We start from the raw sequence: 16,894 nt of genomic DNA, 5'->3' as shown, positions 1-16,894 counted from the left end.
TAATCTCTTGATTTAATAAATTATTATGTTTATAAATTTAATAAAATGTGCGTTTGTCTGTAGGTGGGTATATAAATGGACCCACTGCGGCATACATGTCTATTAGTATGGTGACATCTACGCTTCCCTTGTTGCCCCAGTGCTGGTATCTGCTTCTCACGGTTATTGAATAAACCTCTCCTCTATCTGTTGGCCTCCTTTACTCATTGGGTAGAGAATTGTTATTCCACAACATGGCACTCACCATCTGCTCTTAAAACATCTTTGATGTTCACGCAGAAGTGGGAGGGGTGGTGTGAACAAATCTCAGCATGCGTGTAGGTGTGTGACTACGGGCATTCCTAAGCATGCTAAATAAAATAGCAGTCTTTTCCCCCCCAAAACTGCTTCTTCCTTGGCAATGGAGAGAGTCACAGATCAAGGATATATAGGGGAGACAGACAGTTCAATCCAGGGCACTGGTTTTGGGGTGCAGAGGCTGCCTTTGAACCCCCACACACACTTTCAGTTGAAACGAAAACCAAGGAGCAGGGGAAAGCTTTGGAAAGCCGCTTCTGTTCATGCTAGAGGTGAAGAAAAGAAAGTGCTCTAAAGCCCACATTCAATGTTCTTCACACACTTGAAATGCTTCCAGAAGGATCTCTGCTGCAAGAGGTCCAGATAGCAAAGACAACAAGAGCACTGCAGTTGTGTAGAACAGGGAAGCAGAGCAATGCAACTTGCTTAGCCAGCCCGAGCCAGTAACATTCACTTGCTGTATATTATTAAAGATCTTCTTTTCCAGCTAATTTTCTCTCAAGCAATAGTCATAACACAAAAACACAGAGAGAGAGACACACAGGAGGGGGGGCGGGCAGGCGGGCAGGCAAATAGACAGACAGGCAAACTCACTTTCTACATTATCTACTTCAGCTTCCATTTTCCACTCCATGATACAAACTCTCCCCCCAACGGTTCCTTTGCAATTCAAAGTAAGTTCTGAGAAACCGGACTCACCACTTTTCCTGTAGAGGATGAGCTCAGCTTTAAACTCCTTGCGCTCATCAAGGGCTTTGCGGATCTGGGTGCGCACCAGCTCACTAGTGTCAGGCCCATAGAGGAAGTTGCAGGCACAGCAACGTTGCATGACCTCAGCACGGGAGAAGCCGGTCAGTTCACAGAAGCCGTCAGAACAGTACACCACTGGGAAAGCTCCCCTGACTTGGGCATTGCCCAGGACAAAATTACTGTCTGAAGAGAAAAAGAAAAGAAATGATGATCACTAGCCTGGCTATCCCAGCTATCGCAGAGAAAATCAGACAGTCAGCCTGGTGTCTACTAAATGAGTTACTATGCGATTGGGTTTCCCAACCTTAGCAATTTTAAGACATGTGGACTTCAACTCCCAGAATTCCCAAGCAAGCATAGTTGCCTGGGGAATTCTGGGAGTTGAAGTCATGTGTCTTAAAGTTCGCAAACCGTGCTCTATAGCAGGGGTGTCAAACTCGCAGCCTGTTGTGACTCGTCCTCCCTCCTCTCCTCAGCCGGGCCCCTCCCGTCTCCAACCGGGCCTTTTATCAGACTCCGAGTCTGATAATGAAGATGAAAGGCCTGTCATGACTCCAGCCCCCGGCCCTGGCCCCATGCCCGGAGAGGATTCAAGGAGTGAAAGGAGAAGCCCAATAAACCTCACTCATACAGCGTGTGTTCCTTTGGCTCAGCCTTCAGAGCAGGAAGCCAGCCAGGTGGTGAAATTACCTGGGCCTACTCCCTCTGATCCCTCCCTTTCCCAGATGCTGACAGCAGATCCAGAGCTGAAGACAATTCAGAGTGGGTGGACCCTCGCTTCCGGAGATCTGAGAGGCGATGCCAGCAGAAGGAAGGGTGGGGCAGGCCTGGATAAATGCTGAGTCATGGAGCCACACCCCACAGCCTATATAAAGGACCTGCTTTTGGCATTCCAACCTTGAGTCAAGCAAAGTCTTATCGAGTTTGCTGATACCGGACCCTATCCGTATACACAACATATCCCTATGTTGTGAAGTCACAACTTGGACTCCTGCCTGCCCTGATAAACCTCGAAGGCACTTGGCAAGCTGCAGAGGCTTCGTTGCCAAGTTTGTTACGGACTTCCTTGACTCGTTCATCGGAGTGGGGGTGGGACACGACACAGCCTGCAGGCCGGATGCATCACACACTGGCCACGCCCACCCCCATTTTAGCAAAGGGGGGGGAGAAGTCACAATACGTCACATGATGGCAATGTGACGCCACGGGTTTGACACCTCTGCTCTATCGCTTTGATCTTTGAGACACCAACTTTCAAGACTCTTTCCTAAATGTTGATATTGAATTGTCACTATTGAAAAGCACTGGTGTACTTTATTCACAAAGACACATGACAGTCAATGCTTGAATTAATTATGACAACCCTGTAAAAATTTTGAAAGGCTTAGCTTGAAGCAAGTATTCATGATGATTAGGTCATGATTAGGATTGATATCTTAGCCAGTAATCCTATATACACTTAGCAGTAAGTCCCATTGCAATCAATAGGGTTTACTTATTTTTTGGTGTATATTAGATTTCACTATATATCACATTTCTTAGTTTTCCAGGATATTTGTAACCACACTACATATTTATTAATGACATACATGCTGTTAACATAAAGTTTATGGTTTAAAACAACTGCTACTACTGAACATAAACATCCACCAGGATTGGGATGACAGAAGACAAGAACCTTATTTAATTGCTTTCATTGTGATCCCAATGAACATTTTCTCCATCTCACCCAAACTGCAATTAGCTGGAAGAAATGTTTTCTCTCATGGCTAGACATTGCCTCTAATACGGTAAAAAATAACAATAGCAGTTAAAATGAGAGATACCGTTCTTAAACCTTACGTACGTCATTTCCTCATTGCAACTTATAGTGTCTTCTAGAGTCATCCAATCACTGCTTTGCCAAAATAGCAGTAATAAAAACAAGAGTCATGTTAATGAAACATTCAGAAACTAAATTGAAACAAGCTTGGAGAGCAAACCTCTATCAAGGTTCGTGTAACTCCACAATGACCGAATGCTGCTAGGAAGTTGGTTGAAGTCACTAACCAAGTTAGTTGGTTCATTACCACCACTATATATTCATACTTTGTTTATTCAATGGTTGATCAGCTTTCTGACGTCCTCCTGATTTCCACTGGACCATTAAAACCATGGAATGCTAGCAAGAGAGCCAACACATCTGTGTTGTAGGACTGTAGTTCCTTCACATCTCAACTGCACTAGTTTAGGGTAGGTTGCTACTTTTATTGCTATGAATCAGGCTCAGCTTGTAATGTGGGATTGAGACAACAGGTTATAATAGGAAGGAAGGACATGGAGGACTGTGGGTCTTTAGTGCTCTCTGAACTTAGTGGTTTTCTTGCAGATGTTTCATTCCTAAACTAGGTAACATCATCAGTACCAAGAACAGGAAGGAGTGCAATGTATCTCTGAGTGAGATGTATGGAATAATAGCTGTAGCAGAATGTGGATACTTTTGAGGGACAGAAAAAGATAAGGAGGTGGATTGTAATCCATGATAATCTATGACTGTGATGGCGAACCTATGGCACGTGTACCAGAGGTGGCACGCAGCACCCTCTCTGTGGGCATGCGAGCCATCACCCCAATTCAGCTCCACTGTGCATGTGTGCACACCTCCCATCAGCCAGCTGGTCTTTAGGTCTCTGCCGTGCATGCGCAGGGGTGGGGCGCATATGCGGGGCACACACAAATTGCATTTTGGGGATTCGGGCGCGCTTTGGGCACTTGGTCCAGAAAAGGTTAGCCATCACTGGTCTATGACATATTAAATTTGTCAGTCTTTCAAATGCACGAAGCTCCGGTAAAAGCTTTGCTGGGATTATTTATTTATTTATTTATTTATTTATTTATTTATTTATTTATTTATTTATTTACATCCTTCCTTTACTATTGTTTACAAATACCTCAAGACAGCAAACATATCCAACACACCTCCTCCCCCTATTTTCCCCACCACAACAATCCTGCGAGGTGAGGTGGGCTGAGAGAGATTGACTGACTCCAAAATCACCCAGCCAGCTGGTGTTGTAGCTCCCGCCCCCGAACCTGGCCCCATGCCCGAAAGTGCCTTGGAGTCGGGCCAGCTGCCAGAAAGTGATTTGGACAGTGAGGGGGAAGGGCCATCAGGACTTACCTCGGAAGCACCGGCCTCCCTGGATCAGCTCCAGGAGCCAGAAGCAGGCCAAGCGAAAAAGATAACAAGGCCTCCTTCTCCTGACTCTTCCCCCCCCCAGGCCACGCCTGCAGACCCAGCTGACAGCAATCAGGCTTGGCTCAATCCCAGGTTTCGTAGGCAGGAGAGAAGAGAATAACAGAAGCAGGGGAGGGGCAGGCCTAGGAAGTGCTGAGTCATGGAGTCACACCCCACAGGATATAAAAGGCAGCAAGATCTGGTGTGTCTCTTTGTATCAGGCAAATCCACGGATTGACTAGAGCTGAAGGTTGTGACTCACCAGCGTCTTGGCAGCAAACGAGGGCTCTTGGCAGACGCTGGCTTTTTTGCTGCCAGAGCTGATAAGAGCCGGCTAATTAAGCCATCGTTCGGACGGAGGCGAGGAGGACATAACAGCTGGGCTGTTGTGGCTAAGGTGGGACTAGAACTCAACAGTCTTCCAGTTTCTAGCCTGGTGCCTTCACCACTAGACATCCTGGCTGAGGCAGGGGTTAGAAACACAAGTCTCTAAGAAGACTGGCCAACAGCTGCAGTTTGGGGGGAAATGGGAAGAGGAACCATGTACTAGAGCTGGGATCTCAGCATGCCCTAGATGCCTCATTCCCCAGATGCTTCCTAGGGAGGGAGTGAAGCCACATTCTTAATTCCTTCCCCACTCTCTTCCCAGGAGTTGGCACCATCTGGTGCATCTCCAGTTTCTGACTATTTTTACCCTGTTTGTTCTGTGCAGGGTTTAGTCATCGCCTGCGGCAGCTGGACTCAAACCCCCAACTTCTCACCAGGCAGAAAAAGCCAGAGCCCATCCCCAGCCCTGCCTGATCCATTTGCATAGATTTGAATAGGAAAAACAGAGCCCTGAAAGATAACACAGATGCTGGAGGGACATTTCCATATCCAGAGACGGAAAAAGGGAAACAACCCAATTGGTCCGGAGAAGAAGACTGGAGAGAGAAGGAGACGATGCAGAAGAATGTAATCTAGTGACTGAAGCAGGATGAGGGAATGGAGGAGAGAGTTCCCAGTTTTGAGGGTTCCTTAAAAAGTCCAGGAAACTTGGACAAGTGCACACACCCTTCCTGATTGTACCTGAAACCTAACAACAAATACTTCCGACTGTTTGACTAACAACTCGTTGCAATTGCAATCAACACTAAAATAATCCAAAAAGGCACAACACATGAAAGACACACAGGGTTTGCACATTATGAACGGAAGGTAAGAAATGTTCAGGTAGAAGCCAAACGAATTTGTTATATTTGTTAGATTGAAAGAGTACCGAAAACCATCTCTGCAACAGCAGAAAAAGAGAGTTGTTCACAGAATTGGGCTGGTGCCACACTCAGAATGTCACTTTTGCATAGACACACCATGTTTTTTTATAGTGGGCAAGGACTAAGACGGGTGCTTTTCAGCCGTTCTGACAGGTTCTGGAGAACCGGTAGCGGAAATTTTGAGTAGTTCAGAAAACTGGCAAATGCCACCTCTGGCTGGCCCCAGAGTGGGGAGGGAATGGGGATTTTGCAATATCCTTCCCCCAGGAGTGGGGAGGGAATGGAGATTTTGCAGTATCCTTCCCCCAGGAGTGGGGAGGGAATGGGGATTTTGCAATATCCTTCCCCCAGGAGTGGGGAGGGAATGGAGATTTTGCAGTATCCTTCCCCTGGAGTGGGGAGGGAATGGAGATTTTGCAGTATCCTTCCCCCAGGAGTGGGAGGAATGGGGATTTTGCAATATCCTTCCCTGGAGTGGGGTGGAATGGAGATTTTGCAGTATCCTTCCCTGGAGTGGGAGGAATGGAGATTTTGCAGTATCCTTCCCCAAGAGTGGGGAGGAATGAGATTTTGCAATATCCTTCCCTCAGGAGTGGGTAGGGAATGGAGATTTTGCAGTATCCTTCCCCTGGAGTGGGGAGGGAATGGAGATTTTGCAGTATCCTTCCCCCAGGAGTGGGGAGGGAATGGGGATTTTGCAATATCCTTCCCCCTGGAGTGGGGTGGGAATGGAGATTTTGCAGTATCCTTCCCCTGGAGTGGGGAGGGAATGGAGATTTTGCAGTATCCTTCCCCCAAGAGTGGGGAGGGAATGGGGATTTTGCAATTCCTTCCCCCTGGAGTGGGGTGGGAATGGAGATTTTGCAGTATCCTTCCCCCTGGAGTGGGGAGGGAATGGAGATTTTGCAGTATCCTTCCCCCAAGAGTGGGGAGGGAATGGGGATTTTGCAATTCCTTCCCCCTGGAGTGGGGTGGGAATGGAGATTTTGCAGTATCCTTCCCCCTGGAGTGGGGAGGGAATGGAGATTTTGCAGTATCCTTCCCCCAGGAGTGGGGAGGGAATGGGGATTTTGCAGTATCCTTGCCCTGCTACACCCACCAAGCCACGCCCACAGAACTGGTAGGAAAAAAAAACTGAATTCTACACTGACTAGGAGTCCGATCCTTATGGAGAACTTTATAGAGTCCCCTCCCTCCAACAAAAACTTTTTACTGCTGACAAAATCCCCCCCCCCCCCAATAAAAAGAACTCAAGGACAAAGGAAGGTTGTACAATCTTTTTTCCTAACCAGGAAAAATTATAGGGAAAAAGTTTGAGAAGACAGGGCCTGGAAGGAAAAAAACCTGCCCGTCTTCTTCTATCTTATAGAAGATGGGTGGCATATAAATTTAATTTATTGTTCTAGTGAGATGGGCAGTATGTAAAGTTAATAAATGAAGAAATAAATAAAATAATAATAAATAGAAAATCTTGCAGCATCAGCAAGTTTCCCAGGGCCATTTAATACATCCACAAGTAAAATTAAATTATAAAAGAACTAGATTGCTGAAGGACGGAAGAAATATTTCATAGCATGAATATTAAGTGTGGAAAAGAGAACCTGGATTGTATATGTGTATGTCTGTGGCTAAAAGTGTAAAAGAATTATTTAAAGAGGACTACAAGAACCTGCCAAAACAATAATCCCTTGAATCAGAATTTACCATTTTGAGAACTTGTTATAGTCAATTGGTAAAATCAAACTCTTTGTGTTACAAAAGTAAGGAAAAGAATCTGCCAGACAAACTCAAGGTGTTTTTTTTAGCATTTTACTCTCCATTCAATTTTGAGTAAGCAATTATTCCTACAGACTGTTTCCTGCAAGGTATTTTGAAAATAGAACATTATTTGTAGGTTCTGAGTATTGTTTCTAAAATAGTGGCTCTTGAGACAGACACGCTTGTAAAGTGGAAAGATCCATCCAAGACGCCAGCATTAAAGCATGTACAATAAAATATTATATTTTCAAAACAGAGGAGTCAAAGAGAGTTTTGTTTTAATTGTCATAATTTCAGCTAATTGTCTAAATATTGAGAGGCACAGCTGACTTCATGTTTAAAATGCAGTAGTAACACATGCATCGAAGACGCAATAAATTCCGTTTCAAAAAGCTTGCATCACTGTGGCTCAAAGCCATATTTGTCAGACCCAAAGATTCCACCCACTCTTTCTCCAAAAGCAGCTCACTATTCGTCTCTAAAAACCTCTGGGTTCATGTCACTCCCTTTCTCTTTTGCCCAATCAGTGCAAAGTCATCGGGATGTTTGTCAAAAACTCAGCCTTTCCTTCTCCTTCACATCAAAGGGAGGACTGGTGTCCAAACCTGTGGGGAAGACAAGTCTTTCAACCCGCAAGAGAAACTGTGTGTGGGTACCAAGGCAATGTGACACCAGGGAAATGGCCCTATAACTAGTGGTGACGCAGCGCAACTGAACGGTTTTCAGAAACACACACATATGAAGCTGGGGCTGGTAACACTTCTTGCAAAATAAAATAAAATAAAATAAAATAAAATAAAATAAAATAAAATAAAATAAAATAAAATAAAATAAAATATCCTTCAGTGACAGGCTAAAATTCTATAGATTAAACTGGGTTGAAATAGTGAACCTATGCCAGCTGGGAATTGTAGTGCTGTATATGGAGTGCTTGTTAAGAATGTCCCTGTTTTCACCAATAGAACTACAACACCCAGGATTCTGCAGGGAGAACACTGATGGGTCAACTACAGAGATACAATAGATAGCATTAATGTATCTTGAGTGTAATTGTCCATGAAATGGAGGTCTCCTCAGGGACTGGAGTGATTTCCAGGTTAACTAATGTTCTTGCTTCCTTGGTTGAAGTTGCAGTTTCAAATGAGGTAGGCAAAGGCACCAGCCTCTTCGAAAGCACCCAGATCAGGATTAAATAGCTCCTTTACTAAGGAGTCAGATGGCACAATTGATGTGGAAGCTACTGAACTGGAATCTGATGGCTGAATAGTTGGAAAAACAAAGAAGAACCTTTGGTTTCGGCATCTTTATCTTAACAGTTTCTTTTCTGCAGAGCAAACTACTGGAAGGGATTATCCTCACATCCTGCTTATCATGCCACAACTCCTTAGTAACCTTTTGGAAGGAACACGTCCTTGTGACATCACCATTTCATCCCCAACCTATAGCTGAGACAGCCCAAAGTAATTTTTAATGTTCTAGTCTGGCAGCCATGTTTTTCCTCTTCTCCCAACACAAAACGTCCCATCAGGACAGTCCAGGAAAGCAATTTGCTTAACTCCCATTGACCCAGCATATCTGCTGTATAATCCTCGCTCCCCATCCAGTTATTGGAAGCACTCCACTTCTCCATCTCTTTGGTTTTTGCTGTGAGAATAACCAAACTCCTGATCTATAGGTTTCAGATTTTTTTACTACCAGTTCTGTGGGCATGGCTTGGTGAGTGTGGCTTGGTGGGCGTGGCAGGGGAAGGATACTGTAAAATCTCCATTCCCACCTCACTCCAGGCAAAGGTTACTGCAAAATCTCCATTTCCTCCCGATCAGCTGGGACTCAGGAGGCAGAGAATAGATGGGGGCGGGGCCAGTCAGAGGTGGTATTTTTTCCGGTTCTCTGAACTACTCAAAATTTCCGCTACCGGTTCTCCAGAACTGGTCAGAACCTGCTGAAACCCACCTCTGCCTATAGAATATAAAATAACAGAGTTGGAAGGGACCTTGGAGATCTTCTAGTCCAAGTCCCTGCTCAAGCAGAAGACCCTATAACTTGTCAAATGTTTGTTCAGTTTATTCTGAACATTATATGCACCAAGACAAATTCCTTGTGTGTCCAATCACACTTGGCCAATAAAAATTCTATTCTATTCTATTCTATTCTATTCTATTCTATTCTATTCTATTCTATTCTATTCTATTCTATTCTATTCTATTCTTAGAAACCTCCAGTGATGGAGCCCTCATAGCTTCTGGGACCAAACCATTCCACTGGTTAATTGTTCTCACTGTCTCCTTAGTTCTCAACTGTGTCAGTGAAAATCTTCAAGATGGCGGACTGTGTTGACAGGAGCCCTGGCCTTTCCGTACATCAAAAGGGTCGCACTGCCCATCCTGCAGATCTTGAGCCTTCTGCGGATGCCTCTGCTTGCCACTCTAATAGAGAGTCAACCTTTGCAAGGTGGGTGGTGCAATGGAACAATGGAAGCCTCCTCTGGCAGACCCCAAAGAAGGCAGCTCCCCAAGGTTGCCAGCATCTGAATACGCAATCTTCTGCTCTTCACACAGAATACTGAACACCCAGAAGAGCGATAGCTCTGGGTAGTGTGTGTGTGTGTGTGTGTGTGTAAGAGAGAGAGAGAGAGAGAGAGAGAGAGAGAGAGAGAGAGAGAGATCATAAGATAATAATTGTCATTTACACCCAAAAGACCTGAATGCAGAGAATATAAAGAATCCTAATGAGGCATAATGGTTAGGGTGTTGAATTAACTAGGTTCAAGTCTACTTTCAGCCACTGAACCTCACTGGGTAACTTTGTGGCAGTTGCTTCCTCAAACCCAAGCAGTGGTAGGTTTCAAATTTTTTTACTACTGGTTCTGTGGGTGTGGCATGGCTTGGTGGCCGTGGTTTGGTGGGCGTGACAGGGAAAGGATACTGTAAAATCTCAATTCCCTCCCAAGGGGAAGCTTACTGCAAAATCCCCATTTCCTCCCGATCAGCTAGGACTTGGGAGGCAGAGAATAGATGGGGACGGGGCCAGTCAGAATTTTTACTACCGGTTCTCTGAACTACGTCCGCTACCGGTTCTCCAGAACTGGTCAAAACTTGCTGAAACCCACCTATGCACCCAAGGAAGTGTTGGGCTGTTGATGTGGGGAAAATGGGAGGAGGGAGTGTCATGTATTTGCCTTGATCTCCTGGAGGAAAGGCAGGACATAAATCTAAAAAGTAAAAATATAAACCATTGGTAGCACAGTGGATCAAGTGCAACACTGCAGGCAAAAACTCTGCCCCACTGCCTGGAGTTCAATCTTGATGGACCTCAAGGTTGACTCAGTCCTCCATCCTTCCGAGGTTGATAAAATGAGGAGCCAGATTGTTGAGGGACAATATGTTCACTCTGAAAACTGCTTAGAGAGGGCTGTAAAGCACTGTAAAGCGATATGTAAGTCTAAGTGCTATTGCTATTGCTATCACAAATAATGCTTCTATCCACCCACCGAGTGCAGCAAAGCACTATGTGTCCGCATCCACAAATGTGGAATGGGTCGGGGGAGGGAGAGAAGTGGCATTTTGCTTGACTAAAACTTAGTTGGGGGAGGGGGGAAATTAGCACCAGGAAGGAGAGGGAAAAGGGAAAAAGAGACGCAATAGCAGTAGCACTTTCTCATTTTTTATTTCAAATCAGCTCTTCCTCTCACTCTGGCAGATTTTGGTGGAGGAAGCTGCATTTGACCTACCATTGATTTAATAGCACGGTTTCTGACAATACTGTATAAAATAAGGACAGCTACTGAACATGACATTTTAAAAAAATATTAATTTTATAAAAAGAGTCCTAATGCCGTAATTTTTAAGTCCATATATTGTCCTGTCTCCAAGGAATTTGGTTCTTTGGAAGATTATTATAAAATCTTCTACTCTCCCCTGAGTCCAGACCATTCATGGGTATATGGTCTATATAGGAAAAACTCCTTTAAGATTGGGCTATGTTTCAGTTTGGCTCTCAGATGTTTTCTTAACGTAATTATCTCTCTGTGTAAGTTATTTTAAGGGGAAGAAAAAGCTTAAGGTGGCTTAAAAATAGTCCACACAGTCCTAGCACTCACAATGCAAGTGAAATATTTAGAAAGCAATTCAAAGTACTTTAAAATGTTAACTCTCTTGGGTAAAACATCTATTTGCTCTTTCTTTCAGTTTTCTATAGTACAAATGGTTTTCCTATGGAAAAAAAATAGACATTTCTCCTTATATATGGGTACAGATATAAATTTAGTCACACAAGTGTATCTTGTAAAAGGTAAAGGTTCCCCTCACACATATGTGCTAGTTGTTCCTGACTCTAGGGGGCGGTGCTCATCTCCGTTTCAAAGCCGAAGAGCCAGCACTGTTTGAAGACGTCTCTGTAGTCATGTGGCCAGCATGACTAAGTGCCAAAAGGCACACGGGACGCTGTTACCTTTCCACCAAAGGTGCTTCCTATTTTTCCACTTGCGTTTTTTACGTGTTTTTGAACTGCTAGGTTCTGGGACAAGTAAAGGGAGCTCACCTCTGTTACGCAGCAGCACTAGGGATTCGAATCCTTGAACTGCCAACTTTTCGATTGACAAGCTCAGCATCTTAGCCACTGAGCTATCTTGAGGTCTCTGCAATTATGTGACTAAGTTTGTATCTGTAGCCACTTTATGAGGAGAAATGCTTAATTTTTCCCCATAGGAATTTAAAGCAAATTAAAACTTGGCAATTGCAGTGTATTGATGGCAAAAGTAAGTTTCTGGATCCTTATTTTAGCGACCTCAGAAGAATGGAAGGCTGAGTCAACCTTGAGCTGGTCAGGATCGAACTCCTGACAGTGGACAGAGTTAACCTGAAATATTGCATTGTAACCACTGTGCCGTCATGGTGACTTACAACCTATCCTCTCACAAGCATTGCTGCATCTCCACAATCATGTGGTCAAAATTTGAGTGCTTCGCAACTGGCATGTATTTATCATGGTTGCAGTGTCTGAGGGTCATATGATAACCAACTACGATTTCCTCAGCTGGCTTCTGACATGCATAGTCAATGGAAGCCGCCGAGTTTGTTTAATGACTGCATGACTCACTTAACAATTGTAGTGTTTTGCTTACCCGTGGCACAAAAGAGATTATAAAGTTGGCACAACTCACTTAAAAACTGCCTTGCTTAGCAATGAAAATCCTGTCCCACTTGTGGTCATAAGTTAAAGACTGACTACCATACAGTCTGATCTAATAATAAACATGTTGACACTCTGGAAAGAGTGTAGAAAAGGGGCCCAGAGATGATTACGGGGCTGGAGTCTATAACATATGAGGAATGGTTGCAGGAATTGGATATGTCTAGTCTAGTGAAAAGAAGGATTAGGGCAGTGGTTCTCAACCTTTATAGTGCTGCGATCCCTTTAATACAATTCCCCATGATGTGGCGACCCCTTTAATACAATTCCCAACAATGTAGCGACCCCAACCGTAAAATTATTTCCGTTTTGAATTTATCGCGCCTGAAGCCGTGTTGGCTAGCGATCTGAACTGCTTGTGATTGCCTTGAGGACGGAGGCATTAAAGCGGAGACTCCTCCCCTATTAAGTTTATCGCGCCTGAAGCCAGATTAGGCTAGCGATTGGGAGTGATTGCAGCTGGCTTGAGAGGGAGACATCAAAGCAAAGATTTCTCTCTTTTTTAATTCATCGCGCCTGAAGCCGAATTCGGCTAGCGATTTGAAGAGCCTGCAGCTGGCTTGTGGAGTCAACCATTGGAGCACAATTCTTCGACTCGCAAGTACACTTCCCATATTTCCGATGGTCTTAGGCGACCCCTGGCAAATCGTCATTTGACCCCCAATGGGGTCTCGACCCAAAGGTTGAGAACCGCTGGATTAGGGGATGACGTGATTGCAGTGTTCTGGTTATTTGACGTTGAATGGGGGGGTCAACCTATTTTCCAAAGTACCAAAGGGCAGGACAAGAAACAATGGATGGAAACTAATCAAGGAGAGAGGCAACCTGGAACTAAGGAGAAACTTTATTCTTCAGTGAGAACAATTAACCAGTGAAACGGTTTGCCTTCAGACTGGAGATGTTTAAGAAAAGATTAGACAGCCATTTGTCTGAAATGGTATAGGATTTCCTGCTTGGATGGTTGTGTGTGCGTGCGTGCGTGTGTATGTGAAGATTAGAAGATCTCCAAGGTCCCTATAACTCTGCTATTCTCAAATATTGCAATCTAAATTCTGAAATGTCGTCTTCTCCATTTCTCACTTTCCATGATGTGGATTAAGGTTTAGGAATGATCTTCCTGATCATCTGAAGAAATGAAACTTACGATATAGATAAAATAGCTTAAGAAGATGTGTACCATCAATTACAAGGAACCTCCTAAAATATAGCCTCAAATGGAGCTTCAAATAGAATTTAATTGGAACTGTAACTTACCAACGCTCAGCCTCAAATCCATCTACCTGAGCTTTACATATCAGGGTGGATAAAAATCAATATTTAAAAAAAAATCAAAAAGATCGGATTTTTAAATTTTAAATCAGATTTTTTTTTATTTTTTATCAAATTTATTTTAATAAAATGGTTTTGGAGTAAAAATCTATCTACACGTAGTTTTTCATTTAAGATACATTAATAATTTAGTTTATTCAGCATGAAATGGAGCTTGGTTGTGTAGCATGAGGCTCTATATTCTGCAATATTTACATTTTTGGTAAAGTCATTCAATCAATCCAAGCTCTGTAAGCTGAGATAACATGCAGTGCATTGATGCTTTCACACAATTTCACAGTAACCATGAGATAAATCATAAAACAAAGTTCAGGAATATTCCTTTGTCCCATTGTTTTGCAAATCTATGTACACTACAAACTGTATGATTGTTTGAAGGGAAATGCATCTGTACCACCAGGGTCGAAGTGTGAGGAGGAAGGGCAGGCGTAAAAATGAAAGTGAAACCTTCTAAGTAGCTTATAAGTATAATATTAAAGAGCACCTGTCGTTTTAGATCCATCATGGCAGTGCCTGTTAGCAGGCATCCACTCACTTACTGCCTGCCACATCCCTCACCTGGTATCACTGCTGCATCACCAGCCATCCCATTAAAGTGAATGGGATTGTCGGTGAGTCAATAGCGGGTCAGAGGAGAAGCTGCTACAGGACAGAGATGACAACTGCTTTTTAAAAATTATGATTTAAATTGAGTTGATTTAAATGAAGCCTTTTTACTAGTGATTTAAATCATGATTTAAATCGTGATTTAAATCATGACTTAAATCGTGATTTAAATCAACTTGATTTAAATCAAATCCACCCTGTTACATATGGCCCATTGTTACATGACTCCACCTTGACAGTTTAATGTAACTTGGCTGCATTAATTATCCAAAGATTACTCCTCTGTTCATCATTAAAAGTGACGAAATTTATTAAAAACTGAAATTTATTCTACTGTATGTCCCAAGAGGCTGTTGGACTTCAATTCTCAACAATACAGCCATGAATGGAGATGATGAGAATAAATTCCAACAACACCCAGATAGCTATGAATTTCCCCTCTTGATTCCAGAGTTCGTTAGCTGGGGGCTCAACCAATTTTATCACACCATCAACACTGCAGGAGACATGAGACTTGTTCAAAGTTGCACAGTGTGTTTTTATATTAATTAGGGGGGAAAAAATAACATGTTTTTCAAATGTTTTGGATTACTAGTCCTGTAATTGCTCAGGCTAGCTGGGAGTGGTTGCCAGCCTGTGTCTTAGTTAGAAAAGGGCCGTTTGGGTCTTTTTCCTTTCCTATTTCATTCTGAAACCTTTGTGGGGCAGAAGACTTAACACCTCTGAGTTTACCCAGAATGCATTTGCATCCCTGGTGATGTTATTATTGGCTAGCGGACATGGCCTCCAGATCGCAATTGCCTACCAGCTAGTCCTATTGCTGTGGCTCCAGCCCTCCCCGCTCCCCGGGCCTGCTCCCCTGCCAGAAAGTGACTCAGAGAGTGAGGGGGAAGGGCCATCAGGGCTCCTCTCTGTAGGGCCGGCGTCTCTGGCTCAGCTCCAGGATCCAGAGTCAGGCCAAGTGGAGGAGGTGACAAGGCCTCCGTCTCCTGTATCTCCCCCCACCCAGGCAACGCTTCCAGACCCAGCTGTGGACAATCAGTCCTGGTTAGATCCCAGGTTTCATAGACAAGAGAGGCGGGAACAACAAAAGAAGGGGTGGGGCAGGCCTAGAGAGAGCTGAGTCACAGGGCCACACCCCACAGGGTATAAAAGCAGGAGGGGCTGCTCTACTACTTCATGATGGACAAATCAAACTGACTGGAAAAACTTGAGCTGAACTATTTGACTGAGCATTTGGCCTGGACTGCTGTTTGCTCCTGACTTCCTGGCTGCTCCGGTAACATCAGGGAAAATAAAGAAAATCTTGGCAGACGTTTGCTGGTTTGCTGCCAGAGCTGATAGCTGCCATGGACTAAATTACTGGTTAATTGAGTCAGTTCACGTGTCACCTGGACTGAGGTGTGGGGGGACAGAACACCTATGCTCATCCAAACATCTACTTTTGGAAGTTGTGCCTGTTGTGGTCTGCTAGCAGCCTGCGGAGCTGGCAGCGGAGTCAGACAGTGAGAAGGCTGGGGAAGACAATGGGTCAGTCCTGGAGTCGGGGAAGGCCTGGACAAGGGCTCTGCATCGGAGGCAGAGATGAGATTAGGGCCATCTGGGAGTGATGCACGGACTCCGGAGCCTCCAGAGGCAGACAGCAGAGAGGCAGAGGAATAGGAGGAGCCTGTTCCTAGTGCACGCATGCAAAGAGCTGCCAGAAGGCGAGAGCAGCTAAAGCAAAAAGGACAACTTGGGAGTAAGGCCAGGAGATGATTGGCCCCTCCCATAAGGCTTAAAAGAGCAGCAATGGCTCTTGGGTACTTCGTAGGAAAGCCACATATCTACAATTGTTTCTTGTTTCCAGTTTCCGAACTTTGTGGGGTTCTTGCCAAGAAAAGCCTTTGGCAAGGTGCCAAAGAAGAGAAAAGGTTGTCATAAGGCTGAAGGACTTTTTATGAAGGATTTGTTTTGGATTTAATTTGGACTAAGCTGAGAATGAAGTAGTTCTCAGCTGTTCTAATAAAATATGTTTGTTTAGGACTGATTGTTTCTGGTAATAACTACTTGGGTGGGCCTGGGTCACAACACTGCCAGCTTTCTGAGCAAACATTCCTGATCTCAAAACACGTACTAAACTAGAGCAAGGATATCAAACTCACGGAGTTGTCATGTGATGCATTGTGACTTCCCCCCCTTCACTAAACCGGGTGTGGCCGTGGCCAGGGCATGATGCATCCAGTCCACGAGTTTGACAGACACGAGTCTGTCCTAGAGGGACCCATTTTTCTCCAAATCCTGGATATCTCACCTCATATAGAAAATCTAAAGGCTTCAAAAGTATGTACAGGTAGTCTCGATTTACGACCGTTCAACGTTATAACAACACTGACAAAGGTGACTTTGCCACCTTTGTTTTTCACACTTATGACAATTGCAGTACCCCCATCGTCACATGATCAAAATCCCGATGGTTGGCAACTGGTTCATATTTATGACGGTTACGAAGTCT

The 16,894-nt window shown here is 44.2% G+C and overlaps 1 protein-coding gene across 1 annotated transcript in view; it reads right to left on the bottom strand.

The window, feature by feature from the left end:
• Positions 1-16,894, bottom strand: part of KCNH3 (potassium voltage-gated channel subfamily H member 3) — an 83,259-nt gene that overhangs the window by 37,977 nt on the left and 28,388 nt on the right. Inside the window, exon 2 of the mRNA XM_058170315.1 lies at positions 997-1,230. Coding sequence (XP_058026298.1) covers positions 997-1,230 — 234 coding nt within the window. The remainder of the gene's footprint in view (positions 1-996; positions 1,231-16,894) is intronic.

The sequence above is a fragment of the Ahaetulla prasina genome, chromosome 2 (genome assembly GCF_028640845.1).
Source record: "Ahaetulla prasina isolate Xishuangbanna chromosome 2, ASM2864084v1, whole genome shotgun sequence".
Taxonomy (NCBI): Eukaryota; Metazoa; Chordata; class Lepidosauria; order Squamata; family Colubridae; genus Ahaetulla; species Ahaetulla prasina.
Note: the sequence above shows the minus strand (reverse complement) of the source record. Positions and strands in the feature narration are given on the sequence as shown.